We start from the raw sequence: 18,001 nt of genomic DNA, 5'->3' as shown, positions 1-18,001 counted from the left end.
GAGTAATTTGTTTTTTACTTTTTCATTTTAAAAATAATATAAAAATGGAAGGGTTAAATCCAAACCACATCCACCTCAAGTACCCCTGGAGACCTCTAGGAGCGTAGCCGATAGTTTAAAATAAAACACCAACAGGCAACAATAAATCAAAATTCTTACAAATCTAAGCATACATAGTCTATGGTCTTTGTGTGTGTTCCGACCCATGCCGTAAACGCCCAACTAGCCACCTAGCCAAACAGTTTTTTTTTACTTATTTCTTTATTATAAAAAGCTATCTTTTAAAAAAATATATTTTTTTACTATGCTATTATAGTAATTGTATGGTTCTTTTACAATTTATCTTCGTATGAGACCAATAAAGGTTTAAAGCTATTTGGGGGAAGAGTACTACCACATTCTTAAGAGAAATTGCCCTAGAAAAATGAAATAAAAATTAGGGTGGGGAGACTTTCCCCTCTTTCCATTAATATGTCTATAGCATAGCAGTTAGTTGATCATTAAATTTAAAAGCATTTTTAGTTTTCACATTTATTAACAAAAAGCTGGCTATTTTAAATGGATGAAAAAATTCAGAGTTATAAAACATCAAAATTAGATAGCCTGATATCTAGTTGCCGAATGTGTACGCAGTTTCCTGAGTGTTTCCTCATCCTAGCTCAATATTTACTACTAGCTAAAAAAGCTTCAAACTTCAAAAAAAAAAAATCAAAATTTAAAAAATTCAAATTTATAATGTATATTGTATAAATCGTTTACACATTCAAATTTTGATTTTTTTAAGGGAAGTTTGAAGATTTGTAGCTAGTAGTAAATATTGAGCGAGGATGAGGAAACACCCAGGAAACTGCGTACACATTCAGCAACTAGATATCAGGCTATCCAAAATTAATATCATTGTTCTGAAATCCTATCAATTCAATAACCAAACAGAAAGGTTTTCCTGTCTGAAGCTTAAGATCCCAGGAATGGGTGGTCTAAATAGCAAGAATATGCTACATTTTGCAACATTTAGCTATGTTTAGGACAGAAAAGCTGCATTTTGAAAGATTTAGCTATGTAAAGGACATAAATGCTATGTTTTGCAAGAATTTGCTATGTGAAGGACAAAAAAGCTAAGTTTTCCAATAATTTGCTATGTTTTGCAAGAATTTGCTATGTTTTGCAAGAATTTGCTATGTTTTGCAAGAATTTGCTATGTTTTGTAAGAATTTGCTATGTTTTGCAAGAATTTGCTATGTTTTGCAAGAATTTGCTATGTTTTGCAAGAATTTGCTATGTTTTGTAAGAATCTGCTATGTTTTGCAAGAATTTGCTATGTGAAGGACAGAAAAGCTAAGTTTTCTAAGAATTTGCTATGTTTTGCAAGAATTTGCTATGTTTTGCAAGAATTTGCTGTGTTTTGCAAGAATTTGCTATGTTTTGCAAGAATTTGCTATGTGAAGGACAAAAAAGCTAAGTTTTCCAATAATTTGCTATGTTTTGCAAGAATTTGCTATGTTTTGCAAGAATTTGCTATGTTTTGCAAGAATTTGCTATGTTTTGTAAGAATTTGCTATGTTTTGCAAGAATTTGCTATGTATTGCAAGAATTTGCTATGTTTTGCAAGAATTTGCTATGTTTTGTAAGAATTTGCTATGTTTTGCAAGAATTTGCTATGTGAAGGACAGAAAAGCTAAGTTTTCTAAGAATTTGCTATGTTTTGCAAGAATTTGCTATGTTTTGCAAGAATTTGCTATGTTTTGCAAGAATTTGCTATGTTTTGCAAGAATTTGCTATGTTTTGCAAGAATTTGCTATGTTTTGCAAGAATTTGCTATGTTTTGCAAGAATTTGCTATGTTTTGCAAGAATTTGCTATGTTTTGCAAGAATTTGCTATGTTTTGCAAGAATTTGCTATGTTTTGTAAGAATTTGCTATGTTTTGCAAGAATTTGCTATGTGAAGGACAGAAAAGCTAAGTTTTCTAAGAATTTGCTATGTTTTGCAAGAATTTGCTATGTTTTGCAAGAATTTGCTATGTTTTGCAAGAATTTGCTATGTTTTGCAAGAATTTGCTATGTTTTGCAAGAATTTGCTATGTGAAGGACAGAAAAGCTAAGTTTACCAAGAATTTGCTATGTTTTGCAAGAATTTGCTATGTTTTGCAAGAATTTGCTATGTGAAGGACAAAAATGCTATGTTTTGTGAGGTTTTGCTATGTGAAGGAAAGAGAAGCTATGTTTTGCAAGATGAAGGACATAAGCAGCCTTCCTAATGTAAGAATTTGTTAGACAAAGGACATAAGTCACCTCCCTTAAGTTAGATTTTGTTAGATGAAGGACATAGGTAGCCTTCCTTAGACCAATTTCCAGTGACTTCTGTCCTAATTAGGAATGACTTTGTTTTCTTTCCATACATAAAGGTAAACATTTTTTGAAAAAAATTCTTCTTCTAGCTTTAAGAGTACAGAAATTACAGCCTTTTGAAATTTCTAAGTAAAAAAGGCCCTAAAAAAAACAAGGTTGTTCAATAAAAAAGTAAAAAATTACTTTGATCCACTTATTGTCAAAAATTCAATATCAAACAGGGGACATGCACAAAAATTTCTAGCCGTCTAGCTTTAGTAGAAACTGAGATAACAGAGTGAACGTTCAATCTCCCCCTCCCCCCCCCCCCCTCCCCTCGACCTATTAAGGTCAATAAAGGGGACCAACCGATAAAGGTTAAACATAGAGTACATTCGCTACTAAAAATAAACTGTAAAGTCATCCTAGAATTAATCAAAATTTTCACTTCGTTTCTTGCGAAGAAATCTGCGATACCGTCGCTAATTTTTAAAATTATTAGCTATGCTTTTGTCATAAAAAATTTAATTCTTTAATAATTTGTATTAAATTTAAATATGGAATGTAAATATCTAAAGTAGAAAATATTTGTTTCTATCAATGCGTTGCAAAATTTTAAGTTCGCCAAATTTAAGATATGTCAGAGAGCCAGACCCACTATTTTAGGGGTCAGTACAATACTACCTTGTCTTAACCCGTCCAAACCCGTCCTGCAAAATTTGCAGATTAAATATTAACATCCTATAATTTCAGTATAAAAAATTAAATATTTTTTTGTATTTCATGTTTTGAATAAATTTCCTTTTAATTTAAAGAGAAATAAAAATTTAGAAATACTTCATGTTTCTTGATCACAACAAGGATGACAACATAAGTTATTGAAGGAAAAAGTTTGCATTAATTAATACACATAAATTTTATATTAACAAAGACTATAAACATGTTTAATTTAATTATTTATTAATCAAAAAGATTCAAAGAATAATACTTAGCTAATATAGCTCAAAAAAAATTTAATAAGTAGTTAAATTAAAATCTAGCTAATATAGCTAAATAAACAATCAAGTCTTTAGTAGCAAAGCTACTCTATAGTTCACCTTGTATGTCCATCTCTCGCCCCGTCATTCAGTCCATTGTTCAGTTCGTATGTCAATCTAGAACGCTATTGGTATACTTTACTTGGTCAGTCGGTCTGTTAGTCATTTTAAAAAATATCAATACTAAAACATAGAAAATAATAAAAGCTTTGATTTTCTATAAATTTTGCTCTTGATTTACTATTTATATCACGTTGTCCGTTTTTAGTCTATGCTTTATTTTGTGCTTTACTACTTATGGATTTTGTTATCCTCAACCTTGTTATTATCAGGGCTCGGCAGCCGCAACTAAACCCCATTCAGATGTTGATATTTTTTTTATAAATGGGGATATACTTTCAGCTTATTATTAAAATTATAAAAGGTTGATTTCTCTGAAGTTTACATGCGGCTGACGCGCGGCTGCCGAGCCCTGGTTATTATGTTATTGCCATGAAGAAGTTATCCACAGGCAGCACAGTATCCTTTTCTGCTTCCCTGGCAGTTCAGAGTATATCCACCACAATCTTAAACAAATAAAACAAATCAAATTTCAAAATACACAAAAAAACACAGCTCAACCGTAGGAATATATATTTCAATCAGTAACATATAATCTGATGATCATTTTTGTGCAAAAGTTTTTTTTTATTAATTTTTAGAAAAAAAATTAAATAACACTAAACAAATATAAGATATGTGTAATTATGCTTTATGAATTTATAAGTCTTACTAATTTTTCATTCATTGAGAGATCAAAAATATATTCTCTTACATTTTAGATAGATGAAAGATACAATACAATGTTGTTTATCTAAAAAATTTAGGCATTTGTCTAATTGCCTAACACATTGTAATTAGAAAGAAACAAGGATGACAAGATTCATAAAAGTAAAGCTCTGAAACTTAGGAAAAACAAACATTAACCCTTGTATAGTATTAAAACTGAATGATCAGAATATAAATATATAAAAGTCGAAAAGAATGTAAGTAAATTTGTTGAAAAACTGATTAATACAGGATAATGGACATACTTACATTTTTAGGACTTGATTATAGAGATGCTTCGCTTATAACATTGTACATTGTTGACCTAGAAATCAGTATTCCAAAAATTAGATCAATCGGATTATAATATAACATAAAAAAATAGAAAAGCTTCGCTTTTAAAAAGTAATTTTCTTTTATTGATCCTCAGGGCTGAATATTCAAGAATAAGAATTAATTTACAGCAAAATTGTTGATAATTATTGGATACTTACTGATTGTAGTCGGTGGAGGAATAATGACTATAGTTTCCTGAGGATCTGGAAAGGGCATTGTCTTCATTAGAGAAAAGTTGATCAGAAGAACCAACAAGAATGTCTATAATACCAATATCATAAACAAGGATGATAACATCAGTGAGAAGCAAAGCTAATAATTCTATACAAAAGTAAACAGAACAGTCTTGTGGAAGGAATGAGTAAATGAGTAGATGATTATTGATCAAAGGAATCTTTAAAAGAATTTTGAAACATGTATCTTTATTGGTTAATTAGAATTGTTATATTACAAAATTTCAATCACAGAATAACAGAAGACGGACATAGTGAAATGTAAAGTAGATACTTTAAGGTCATATAAATCTTTAACAACATTTTTTTTCAGTCTATCTTTGGTAACAACTGACAAAAACATACACTTCGTGTCAAGATTTTATGTATTCCAGAACAATAAAAACGGACCAACGGACAAAGTAATTCATGGAATAGATTTACAATGGTCAGTCAAATTATTTATCCTTTTCTCTGAAGAGACAAAACCATATTTCCCCTGTGATATATTAACCCTTTACAGTCGGGCCCCTTGCCGCACCTTAATCGGTCGGGGGGGGGGGGCGTTCAACGCCCCCCCTAATTATCTCAGTTCCTATTAGAGCTAGAGGGCTAAATTTTTTTGTGCAAGTCCCCTGTTTGATAATGAATTTCCGACCTATTATAAGTCTAAGTCAATTTTCGCTTCCTTCACCCTTTTATTTAACAACCTTTGTTTTTAGGTCTTTTTTTATTTAAAAATTTCAAACGGCTGTAATTTTCTTATTTTTGAAGGTAGAAGAAAAATTTTTTCCCAGAAAATGTTTAATTTTATGTAAATTTTACATTAGAAATATCAAAATATAAATTTCAGCGGCCGCAGCTGTACTTGGCAGCTGCCAGCCGCCGCAGTCGGCGGTCGGCGGGAAAACGGCGGCGGATCTTCATGAAATTTCAATGCGTTATGAAGACATGTAAGAAAAGCTTAAGTTTAAAATTTGAAGTCTCTAAGTCAAAAATTGCGGCCACAGGAGCCTTTTAAAGATTTCTGGAGACCTGGAGGATCAGGACCTGCAGGATCATACCTGGTACCTGAAAGTGACTTGAACACCTGTATTATATAAGGATGTACTACTAGAGGATTTTTTTAGTATTTTGGTATGATAAAATGCATTGTTTTAGTCAAAAAAATATTTTTGCTCTTTACCTGGATGACCCTGCCAGGTTTGCTGGCATCCTGTGCCCGCCAGGATGGAGATATTCAAAAAATTCCAACTCTCAGTTATGTATCATACCCATACTTATAAAGTCAAGCAATTTGGGCTCTTTATCTTTCACACACAGAAAATGAGATAGAAAAAACCGGATGGGGGGGCGTTCAACGCCCCCCCCCCCCCCCCCCGACCGTTAAGGGTTAATGTAACATAGAGCATTATGTACAGTTACATCGATGGACCTAGTGAATTGTACAGTAGATGCTCACTAAGCAGAAGATGTTTGTTATTTCATAAATATAGAGCCATATCTATATTTCATTATATTTTAACCGAAACTTACCAGAAATTTGAACTGCATTGCAAAGAAGATTAGAAGTTACTGCTAGGAGAAACAAGAAACAAATGACTTTATACGGAACCAGAATAATATTTATATACTACAAATTATGATAAATCAGATTTCCCAAAAGTTAAATTTTCTATGTTGTAAACCAATTACCCCACCTCCCCCCCCCCCTTCCATATTAGCTATGCAAATAAAACTTTTTTTGTTTAACACCGGTTATATAGTTTATTCAACCTTTAACGAAAGGTTTTTTTCAAATATAAGAAAAATACAGCCGAAGGGACCTAAAAACAAAGGTTTTTACATAAAAGAAACTGAGATGATGGGGACGTTCAACGGAAGAGGGGGGGGGGTCAACTGTTAATGGTTAAGGATCATGGGTAGTAACCATAAAGATTAGGGCTTCTGAATATTTTTAAAAATCCTAAGTGCAATAATTTTTTTGTTATGGAATGTAAGATAATCACCCATTGAGAATATAAAGTTTAACAATAAAATACAACAATAATTTTGTTCTTTAAAGTTGTTATAAATTGAATCTGATGACAGGACATTTTATTGTCTGATTTTGTACAGTACATATAGGTTTGTCATTGTAGTTTAACATTATATACATCTTCAGACTACTGGGTATCTGTCACAATCGAATCTAAAGTTTAAAAGTTAAAATTTCAGCATAATTTTCCTTGTCTTGATGGGAAAATGAAAAAAACTGTGGTCTCTCTATCTACCTACTGTTGCGTAGTGATGTTTAGGGCTCAGCATATAAATGAATGATTGGTCATAGATAACTAATACTACTTTTATATTTTTAAAAAATTACAAAAAAAAACAACCCAAACTCAAATCCATTAAATATTAAGGACATTGATTATTTATAAAAAAAATGCCTATTTTATGAATAGATTTTTCCATTTAATCAAATCTAGGGTGTGAGATATCACATAAAAAGAGAAATGTTTGTAATTGCATTGGTACTCTAATTTATTATACTCTATTATATATGTATCTATCTGCATGCTTTACAATCTTGCCTTCCTTGTTTTTGACTAGAGGCAATTATCAGAGCTACTTTATAATTTAAATAGAAATGATCTAAAACCATTTAAGGACCTATGTGAAGCTTCCCAAACACAGACCCAAACATCAAATTTCCATGTACAGGAAGGGAGGGGAAATTGGTCTGTAAAATATACCAGGCCCCAAACTTTAATAAACTAGTTTGGCGACGTATTTTCAAATCTTGCATTGTACAAACTTTTCTATAAATAAAATTTTCATCTACACAAGGGATCAATTAATCATCCATTGTCTTTTCACTTATACTTACATAATTATATTCTTATATGTAATTGTCCTTGCAAACTTCTAGCACGGCAACAGTTTTTCCGTCTGCTGCTTTCACCGAAGATACAGATATATATTTAGTAATTTTAAAATTTGAATTGATTTCAACAGTCATATGATTGGGGGGGGGGGGGGGGATGGACAGTATATATTGCTACCCCCATAGGTTTTCAGTCAATCTGCCTTTAATAATCTTAAAAAACCTGTGAGGGTAAGATTTAATATTAATTTGGGAGTTTAAAATTATAGGGTTTGAAATCGCTAGGACAATGCTTTTTTGAAGAAAAAAATAATTATATATCTGTGTTTTAATTGTGAATGAACTAAAAAAGGGCCCCTTAAAAAACGTAATTCTACATAGAAATAAGATAATAACAAGGATGACAACATCCATAAGCAGCGAAGCACAAAAAATACGTAGAAGTAGGTTTAATGTGTATCTATTAAAATCAAGAATAGATTTATTGGAGAAAATAAACACGAAATCGTTGTTTTATTTTGAATGATGATGACAGTTAAAGTAAATTACATACTAGAAGCGCATAACAAAACATAAACACAAAAGATATGGGGAAAATGTGAAAAATACAAAAATAGCTAAAAAACCTGCTAAAAAGTAGTCCGACCGCCATTGATGTTTAATAGTTAATTGTGCCCCTTAATGATGTGAATGTTGTCAAAATGTTTCAGTATTCTATCTTTTATAGGAGCTGAGTAACTCTCATTTCCCCCATAACGTTACAGAAGGACGACGGACAGACAAAGTGAATTATAGTTTGGCTTCACTACTAAAAACTATTATATGTTTTTTCAGTTCCACATAATTTAAACCCTATGCCTTCTATTTTGATTTTGCTTTGCCTCTAAATATCTCTAGAGGCAAAAGTTTGAAGTTGTTATATATAGTTTCAAGAAAAAGGTAAAAAAATTGTGGGTTTTGTATTTTTCTAGGGCGATTTATCTTGGGAGAGTGAAGGTACCTTCTTCCAAAATATAAAATTCTTCCCATGACCTATAAGAAGCTTCGATGAAAAGGAGAACTGTTGTCCAATGGTTAGTGAGATCCTTTGATACATATAGGCATCCTGTTACTATCATTGAGGATAAAAGTAATATGTATTTGTGACATCCTATTATATACAATTGTTAATGGATAAGAAAATAAAAAATTATGTCCATAATTCCACTTTTGTTGGTTCATATATCAAAATATTTCAGGTACAAAGAAATTGTAGAATATTTCTACGCAATTGTATGTTCTTTTAAATAACAATGGGATCACTTTAAATTTAAACCATGATGAAATAGATAAGTATAAAATCACTAAAAACAAAGATAATTACAATATATTTTTACATACCTGCAAAAAATAACTGACAATTTTCTTATTGATTAAATTTAAAAGATTAAAAAATAAAATAGCGATACAATATATTTTATTTTAGTATTTCATTTATATTTTTTGGCTTTACTCCTTTATTGGATTTTAATCCCTAGCATCATAAAATCAGAAAAAATTACATAACAGATCAATAAAATCCGAATTTTTAATAATACAGGATTTCTTTCTGTCAGTTAGTTATGCAATAAATACTATAATAAAATTGTGATTCCGCTATGCATGATTGTAAACCTTTAACATAAATGTATTTAATGTTTGTTATAAATAATTTGCAAAAATTTACAAAATAAAACACAGTTAAAAATAATACTTTAATCAACAAACAGTTAAATTTTTCTTATATTTATTTTCATATTATAATTTTATTTTTGTTGTTTTAAATGCAACAAATTTACAGAAATCAGGAGGATTAGGACTTTCAAAGCAGATTTTAGGTACCAATTGAAGAAGACAAATTGATAGGGTCCACTAACCAAACAAATACCAGTATTACCTTAAACATATTATAATAATTAAAGGTCATCTTTCATCTATAATACAAAGTAGCTTGATGTCTGTCCGTCTGACCGTCTGTCCGTCTGTCTGTCCGTCTGAAGCTTAAGATCTCAGAAACCACTGAACCGATTGGGCTCTACTCTTCAGGGATTATACCTACTGGTCCTGTGATGGTTTTAAGCTAAAAACTAAAAAAACCACCCCCCCAAAAAAATTTTTTTTACATTTTTTGTAAAATCTCAGTAACTGCTGAACAAATTTGGCTCTACTCTTCTGGGAATATACCTACTGGTCCTCTGGTGGTTTTAGGCTATTTTCTAGGAGGGTGGGACACCCCAACCCCCCTAAAAATAAAAAAATCCAAATTTTTTATTTTTTTTTATTTTTGTAAACAAAAATCAGTAATTGGGTTGGGGGAACCCCACTGCACCATGGGGCGAAGCCCCCATGAACCCCAACCCCCCCAAAAAAAAAAAATTTTTACCAAAAATTTTTTTTGGGCTTTTTGTAACTTTTAAAAATTGACATCTTTTAAAAGTTGTTGCAATTATAGGTATTAAATAAAATTTACAGAGGAGAGTTTTCAATTTTTGTGTATATGTGGTCCAATCAGTGCAGTGGGACTATCAGAGCTTGCGCCGCATACAGGGTACTCGCTTATGCTCACCTCGTACGAGATATACGGTGAACAACCTGGGTTTAATTTTTACGAATTGAAATTTTTGTGCATACGGCGCACAACCTAGGTTTAATTTTACCAAAGAGTAATTCGGCAAAGAATAACTTTTTTGAAAATATTACTATAAAATTATTCTGGAGGGTTGACTTTCCATTTCCTCATGGGGCGAAGCCCCTAGAGGCTAGGGGCGAAGCCACTAGTATATATATATATAATGATAATTCAAGGACGTCCAAGCTTTCTTATTTTTTTTTTTTTGGGGGGGGGGTTAAAATTTTTTGGGGTGATTACGGCACCCCCTAATTCATTTGGGTGTGGTAATCTTTAAAACATAGGCAATAAGCTATGAAAATTGGAAAGAATTTTAATGAATATAATAGATTTGAAATCTGCATAAAATTTTAAGGATTTTATTTTAAGATTCGTTTTTTTATATAATTCATTATTTAAAAGCGCAAATCCAATTTAAGTTAATAAATTTTGACCAATAAGATAGGTGGATTGGAAACTACCTGCGCTCTAATTGGTTGAATGATGTACGTCACTTAAGCTTCTCCAATCAGGGCGCAGATAGTTTTCAATCCACCAATCACAGATGTCAAAATTATTTAACTTAATTTGTATTTGCGCTTTTAGATAAAGAATTATACAAAAAACGAATTTTATAAAAATTCCTTAAAATTTTATGCAGATTTCAAATCTATTATATTCATTAAAATTCTTTCCAATTTTTATAGCTTAATAGGCATGGACGTCCAAGCTTTTTTATTTTGGGGTGGGTAAAAATTAAAAAATCCAAAATTTACCTGGGGGTTAATTACCCCTTTACCTTCCTTGGACGTCCCTGTAATGATTAATAAGATACTTGCCAGTACTTTAGGATGCATGCTGTTTAATAAACTTTTTTTATGATAGACAAAAAGAAACTAAGAGCTAAATAAAGGCCACACAGAAAATTTTAAAACTTGTTTACAATTAATTTTAAAGTATATTTTTTAACTGAATTCTTTAAATTGTGAATTCGTATCTAATAGTTATAAAATACTATACCTCAGGTACTCAGGTACTTTATCCCCACACCAACAAATTCTTACAATTAGAAATTAGTTTCATTTCTTATTTTTATTCAAAAATTCTAAATTCATAAATCACAAAAGTTACCTGCAATTGCAATAACAGCCTAAAACATAGAGATTTAATAAAAATAGAGTCCTTACAATTTTTTAAAAAAGCTTAATAATACGATTAAAGAGATTTAATACCTGGCATGCCTGGAATTTCATGACCAAATTCTCTTGGTCTGGCCATTACAAAGTTTGACAGATGCAACATTATATATAAAGACAACAACAAGATGCAGTTGTAATTCATATTCTGAAAGTTTTTAAAATAAACAAACTTTTGGAATAAATCATATGTGACATAGAAAAATGCAAATTATCATTTTGGACAAGTTTGATGTTGATTTAAACATCAAATCTTGAAGATTGAAACAGTTACTCTCTAAGCCAAACATTCACACCATCTAAATAATAAAAGAATATACTAATACTAAAAATATGTAATGTTGTGTGACAAGAAGTATTAAAAAAATATATGTATAACAAAAATTTGATTTTAAAATATCTTTTACCTCCACTTATCATGGGTCTTCAGGGTACATCCTTAATGATTAATAAGCTCAGATTTATCATCATCTTATATTCCTTTAGAATCAGAATTATTTTTGACTAAATCTCACCACTTGGGCATCCTGCTGATAATAGCTGCATACTAAATGACATAGCAGTAGTCATGTACATCATGAAAATGATCAAAACTTTTATTAGTCTGGATTTCATTCTGAAATATATAGAATTTCTACATGAATTGTATAAATATCCTGCAAATTAAATTATGATTTATTAGATCATGGAAAAACAGAAGTGTTCCCAAAAAAAAAAAAAATAGTATGCTTCAATAATTTTCATTGCAATTTTTGTTACAAATATTTTTTATAAAAATACATCATTGTAATGTGCTTTTATTTTTTTTCTGAATAAAACTTATATATTTGTTTACAAAAAGTGATAAAACCATTCAATACCACCGTCATAAACTAAATGATTATCATTTTAAATTTAAAATAGTAAATAATATAATATCAAAAGGTGTTTACCAACTAATTTCTGAATAAATTAATTAAAAATCTTTTTTACAACACTATTACCTATTATTTACAAATATGTTTATCAATTTAATATAAAATAATAACATACATGGATGATTAGAACTATCTATTATGGACAAAAGACAGACTAAACCCTAATATTGAAAACCTTTGCTTTCTATAAAATTTGGATAGGAAACATTTTGTTCAACTAATTCTTTTCTTACAAATAATTAATTTGTATAGTAAAAGATATTTATTTTATTCAATTTTGAAAAGCAAATTATTGGTCACAATTTATTCGGAATGGAGTCATCCTTTTCTTGTGCAATCTCTGAGTGATTTGACACAGTATTTAGGCATGAAAGGACAGCAAATAGGAGATTCCACTGAACACCTAAAATAAAAATGCTTAATTAGGTAATGTCTCTTGACATAAACTAACCAGGAAGTATATGAAGCTTAATACAAAGATAAATGAAAAGAAAATTAGATGCTTATATATTCATTTCTAGTCTAAAATGAAAAAGTAAAACAGATTATTTCAAGGAGGAATTTTTTTCTAGGGACACACCCTCCACAAAAATAGTTTCAACCTTTTCTTAAACTATAAAAGCTTCCCTAAAAAGAGTAATCATATCAGTACAGCATTCAGAAAGATCCTGTAATACAAAGAGACATCCTGTTATTTCTATTATGGATTATTTATAAACTTTTTATCAATAATAAGCAAACTCAAATATATAAAAAGATATAGGATTAAAACCTTACCAATTATCTCCACATTTCGAGGGACATTCCTTGACAGAAGTGACACAGTGTAGAGAACCAGGACAACAAAAAGGCTTGTCAGGGATGCATTTCCGATTTTGACAAGTCAATTTGTAAGCACATTGATTCAGGGAAGCAACACACTCAAGAGAGTTAGGACAACAAAATGGCTTTTCACTGGAGCATTTCACATTTGCACAACTTAGTTCAAAGTCTTAAACAAAAGTTAGTGTTTAGTTCATTTAAATTCAAAGTATTCAAATTGATCAAATTCAGTGTTTTGTATTTGAAACATTAAACTATACGGCCACACACCCCTAGAGGCCTCAAAGGGGGAGGGGGGATGGTAACTCTACTCCACTTTCAATTTAAGTTTAAAAAAGAATAAAAGACTATTTATTTTTTTTATTTTTTTTTTTGGGGGGGGGGGGTAATATTTTTTCTATTGACGATTTAGTGCAATTCATATAAAGTACCTAAAGCTTGGATGATTTTGCAACAGACTGGGTCATCTTCACACGTCCTGTGCCAACAACTTACCTTATGTTTTGTATCTATGACTTAATAAAAAAAGGTTTGATAAATCAATAGAATAATGTCCTGAGGTAGACACACCAACCAAAACATTTGAAAAATTCTTCTAATTATATCCAAACTTTAAAACTTATCTAACTTTCACACTTTTATCTCTTAAAAACACATCTCTAGATTTATGAATTGTGGTCTTAAAAAGTGAGAATATTGAAAAAGTTACCTTCTTCTTCCTTAGTATTCAGGACAATCTGGCTGATGACCAAAGTGAGATTAAGATACGCTACTGTCAACTAAAATATAATAACACCTGTCAGAGAACTACAAAATAATAACTCCTCTTTTACTGCTATATCTTTCACTAGCGGTAACGCCCCTAGAGGCCTCTAGGGGCACTTGAGGAGGAGAGAGTCGAATTTAATAATCAAATTTCTTATTTTATATTTTAAAAGAAAAAGTAAAAAAAAAAATTTATTGGGCGGGGCGAAAAAATTTTTTTTTGGAGGGTAGTTCCCCCCCCCCCTCATTTTTAGTTTTAGTTTAAAAAATGAAGAGAAAAAAAATTTTGGGGGGGGGGGGATTTTTCATTTTTTTAGGGAGGTTGGGGGTGTCCCACCCCCCAAGAAAATAGTTATAAACCTTCCCAGGACCTATGAGAAGCTACCCTGTTAAGGAGAACCCGATCGGTTCAGCGGTTAGCGAGATCCTTCGGTACAAACACACAAACACACGACACAGACATCCTGTTACTTTAGTATAAGGATATGACTTTCCTATGATGTCTCAGCTATCAAAATATTACAAGGTACCTATCATAATTTACTAAGGAAAAAAAACTCATCCTCTTTACCAAAGAGTAATATTTCATTGCTTCTCTCTGAAAAGTTCAAACACAACTGACTAGAACATCATACAAAATATTGATTGGGAATTCTAAATATTCATTGGTTATCAATTCATGCAAGAGAAAGTTTAACTAGGAATTAATTTCTTTATGGCCATTAAATATTTTTTTAAAATTTTTTATTTGCATTTTCCTATATAAACATAAATCATTTAGGAATATAAGATGTAATTAGGTATTGTGCAATCATGGGTTTGAGGCAATAATAGAAAATTTGAATTCAAATCACACTTAACAAGGATGACACAATTCATGAAAGCGAAGCTCTGAAACAGCATAAAAAAGAGTGTCAGAAGTGTTAGTTATACAGGATACTGTTTAATGACATACTTACATTTTTAGAACTTGATTATAGTGATACTTTTCATAAAACATTGAACCTTGTTGTAATAGGAATCATTATTCCAAAAGTCAGATGAATGGGATGGGAAAATGTGCAAAGTTGAAATCAATATGACAATTCTAACATTTCTAAATTAACGAAAAGAGCTAACCTTTCTGGACGGAAGGAAGTACAGACCGGCACTTGGTATAGAAAAGTTTTACTTTGAAAGTTATGTACGGTTGAAAATCAGTTGCAGGCGCATTGCTCATAAAAATTGAAATGAGGCACGTCTAATTGTCTAGGGGCCTAGAGAAGGTTTTGTAATGAAATGCACGATGAGAAAAAAAAATTTTATTTCTTGTTGCCAAGCTGTTTTATGGTTCTACTGTTTCCATATAATTTACACATTATTTTCTCATGTGAAACTAATTGTTGCCATGCAATAACAAAATTTTGTCTAGTATAAAAAATATTCTAAAAACCTATTTTTTCTCTTTAGAATTTCTTGTTTGATGAATTTCCTCTGATTTTGCAAAATTTTAATGATCACATCATTTCTGGAGAGAAAAATGATGTTTTTAATGACCCTTGTTACTGGTTACGGAAATTTCTGTTCAGTAATTATTTAGTGTCTAAGGCAATAACTAGTTCTTTGATCATGAAAATTTTCATCAAGCTTTTGGTGAGTATAAAACCTTAATTTTTTTGTCATTACATAATTTAACTAGTGAAAAATAAAAGTTTTTAATTTTTCAGAACTTATATGTTTAGGCTATGGTATTGATTGTAGTGATGAACATGACACTGGTGCCAGCAACACCCTGCACACCTCAAGATTGTCCACCCTGTAGACCCTTGTCAAGTTGCAAACCTGAAACTAGACCTGGGGATATAATAAGACTTTAATGACAATTGGTATATAATGGTTATTTTTAACAATTCAAGTTAATTAATCTTTATTGTTTTAAATTAAAGATTTAGTTTTGAGATTTTTAGGACGAAAAAAAACAATATTTTGAAGAATATATAATGATAATTATCATTGTGTTAATAAATGATTATAATTTTAATAATGAAATTGTTAATCATTCTTTTGTTTTAGTCAAACCGTATAAAAGTGTATCTTTTAAAATGCTTATAATAAAGTAAGGATGTCTTCTCTCTGTCTGTTTGTTTGTCTGTCTCTCCCAAAATTTTGTTTAATTTTTCTTTTTAAATCTTAATAAAAAAATCTAGTTATCAAACAACAACCAAAAGTAGCGAAGCTCAGATATCTAAAACTAATTTGCAAATTATCAAGAAAGTCAAACAAACGGACTGAAAAAGTAAGTTATATAGTAAATGCACATCGAAGGGATTTTATTTTATTTTGATTATATTATAAACTTACAGTTTATAGAAAAGATGTATTTTTGAAATAAGAATTCTCACAAAAAAAAAGGCAGCCATCTAGCATAAGAAGTAGTCGTGTAAATCATGTTCAAAGCATTAATGACAAGACAAGCATACAAATTAATCTATAGAATGAATGTCCATATGTCAAAGAAATCGTAAACCAAAATTTCAGCTTTATAACTATAATAGAAGGCAAGAAAATCATGTTTACCCTGAATTGATCTTATAGGATTACTGACAGACCGACAAAAATTAATTTGTGGTGCTGCTAATTTTATGTGAAGTAGTAATTTTCATTTTTAGGGGGGTTGTGTGTGCCCCCCCCCAAGAAAATATCTTAAAACCACAACAGGACCAATAGGTATATACCCTGAAGAGTAGAATCCGATCAGTTCAGTGGTTACTGAGATTTTAAGCTTCAGACGGACAGACATCAAGCTACTTTGTATTGTAGATAATAATGAAATTTACCCACCTAAACCATTCCACAGAGACAGTTTTAAAGACAGACCAACTAATACATGATTTGCCTAATAGCTACTTATAGATTAGTTTTGTTCATAATAATAATTTCATAATGCAAATAGGCATTGTGTAATTATGGGTTTGAGGCAACAATGAAACATTTGATTCATAATTATAACACACAAGGATGACACCATTCACAAAAGCGAAGCTCTGAAACGGCAAGAAGACTGTAAAGATTTTACAGAATACTGTTTAATGTCATACTTACATTTTTAGAACTTAATTATAGTGATACTTTGCTTGAAACATCAAACCTTGTTGTAATAATTATTCCAAAAGTCAGATGAATGGGATGTAAAATTTGTGCAAAGTTGAAATCGATATTCCAATTCTTACTTGTCTAAATTAACGAAAAGAACTAACCTTTCTGGAGGGAAGGAAGTACGGACCGACACTTGGTATAGAAAAGCTTCGCTTTAAAAAATATATATAGTTGAAAATCAATTGCAGGCGCATTGGTCATAAAAATTTTAATGAGGCACTTCTAGAATCATGGGATTGTCTAGGGGCCTAAAAAAAAAATTTTTGTAATGAGGTTCAGTTTGAATAAGAAATTCTATTTTATTTCTTGTTGCTAAGCTGTTTCATAGTTTTACTGTTTCTATATAATCTTATTTTCTCATGTGAAAGTATTGTTGCCATGCAATAACAAAAAAATTAAGTCTAGGCTACATTCAAAAGTAGCGAAGCTCAGAGATTTAAAACTAATTTGAAAATTATCAAGAAAGTCAAACAAACGGACTAACATAAGTTGCACAAGTTGCCCAACTCTATAATCGTTGCCATAATGTCCATACGTCCATTTTAAACATGTTGATTTTTTAACTTTATTAACAACAATTTTTTATGGGATTTTATAATCATCCGATTGATCTGATTTTTGGAGAACTAATTCCTATTACAATAAGGTACAATATTATGAGCGAAGCATCTCTATAATCAAGTCATAACAATGTCAGTATGTCCTTAAACAGAATTCGGTATTAAAGTAGTTCTGCAACAAATTTAAGTATAATTTTGTCAAAACAAATGTATTTATATATTGTATATTCAGTTCTGACACTTAACAAGAGTTAATGTTCGTCTGTCATGCCGTTTCAGAGCTTCGCTTTTATGGATGTTGTCATCATTTTTAGTAGCGAAGCTACTCTATAATTCACTTTGTCCGTCCGTCAGTCAGTCCGTCAGTCCGTAACGCTATGGGGGAAATGGGATC

At 30.7% G+C, this 18,001-nt stretch overlaps 1 protein-coding gene and 3 long non-coding RNA genes across 4 annotated transcripts in view; 1 reads left to right on the top strand and 3 right to left on the bottom strand.

Moving 5' to 3' along the window:
- Positions 1-18,001, top strand: part of LOC145313102 (uncharacterized) — a 205,370-nt gene that overhangs the window by 28,909 nt on the left and 158,460 nt on the right. The window lies entirely within an intron of this gene.
- Positions 3,274-6,348, bottom strand: LOC145315054 (uncharacterized). The gene is made up of 3 exons (XR_013877935.1): positions 6,254-6,348; positions 4,664-4,766; positions 3,274-3,928 (listed from the first exon to the last, which is right to left on the bottom strand). It is a non-coding gene; the product is annotated as an uncharacterized LOC145315054 (long non-coding RNA).
- Positions 9,337-11,576, bottom strand: LOC145313103 (uncharacterized). The gene is made up of 4 exons (XR_013877246.1): positions 11,445-11,576; positions 11,344-11,362; positions 11,233-11,271; positions 9,337-9,501 (listed from the first exon to the last, which is right to left on the bottom strand). It is a non-coding gene; the product is annotated as an uncharacterized LOC145313103 (long non-coding RNA).
- On the bottom strand, positions 12,615-14,600 carry LOC145313101 (uncharacterized). Its single transcript, XM_080152364.1, has 5 exons — positions 14,484-14,600; positions 13,857-13,926; positions 13,579-13,662; positions 13,103-13,316; positions 12,615-12,728 (listed from the first exon to the last, which is right to left on the bottom strand). Exons 1-5 carry the CDS (start codon positions 14,499-14,501, stop codon positions 12,644-12,646), a joined length of 471 nt encoding a protein of 156 aa, XP_080008490.1. The 5' UTR covers positions 14,502-14,600; the 3' UTR covers positions 12,615-12,643.

The sequence above is a fragment of the Acartia tonsa genome, chromosome 3 (genome assembly GCF_053477335.1).
Source record: "Acartia tonsa isolate MP-2025a chromosome 3, ASM5347733v1, whole genome shotgun sequence".
NCBI classification, from domain to species: domain Eukaryota; kingdom Metazoa; phylum Arthropoda; class Copepoda; order Calanoida; family Acartiidae; genus Acartia; species Acartia tonsa.
This window is presented reverse-complemented; position numbering and strand designations above follow the sequence as displayed.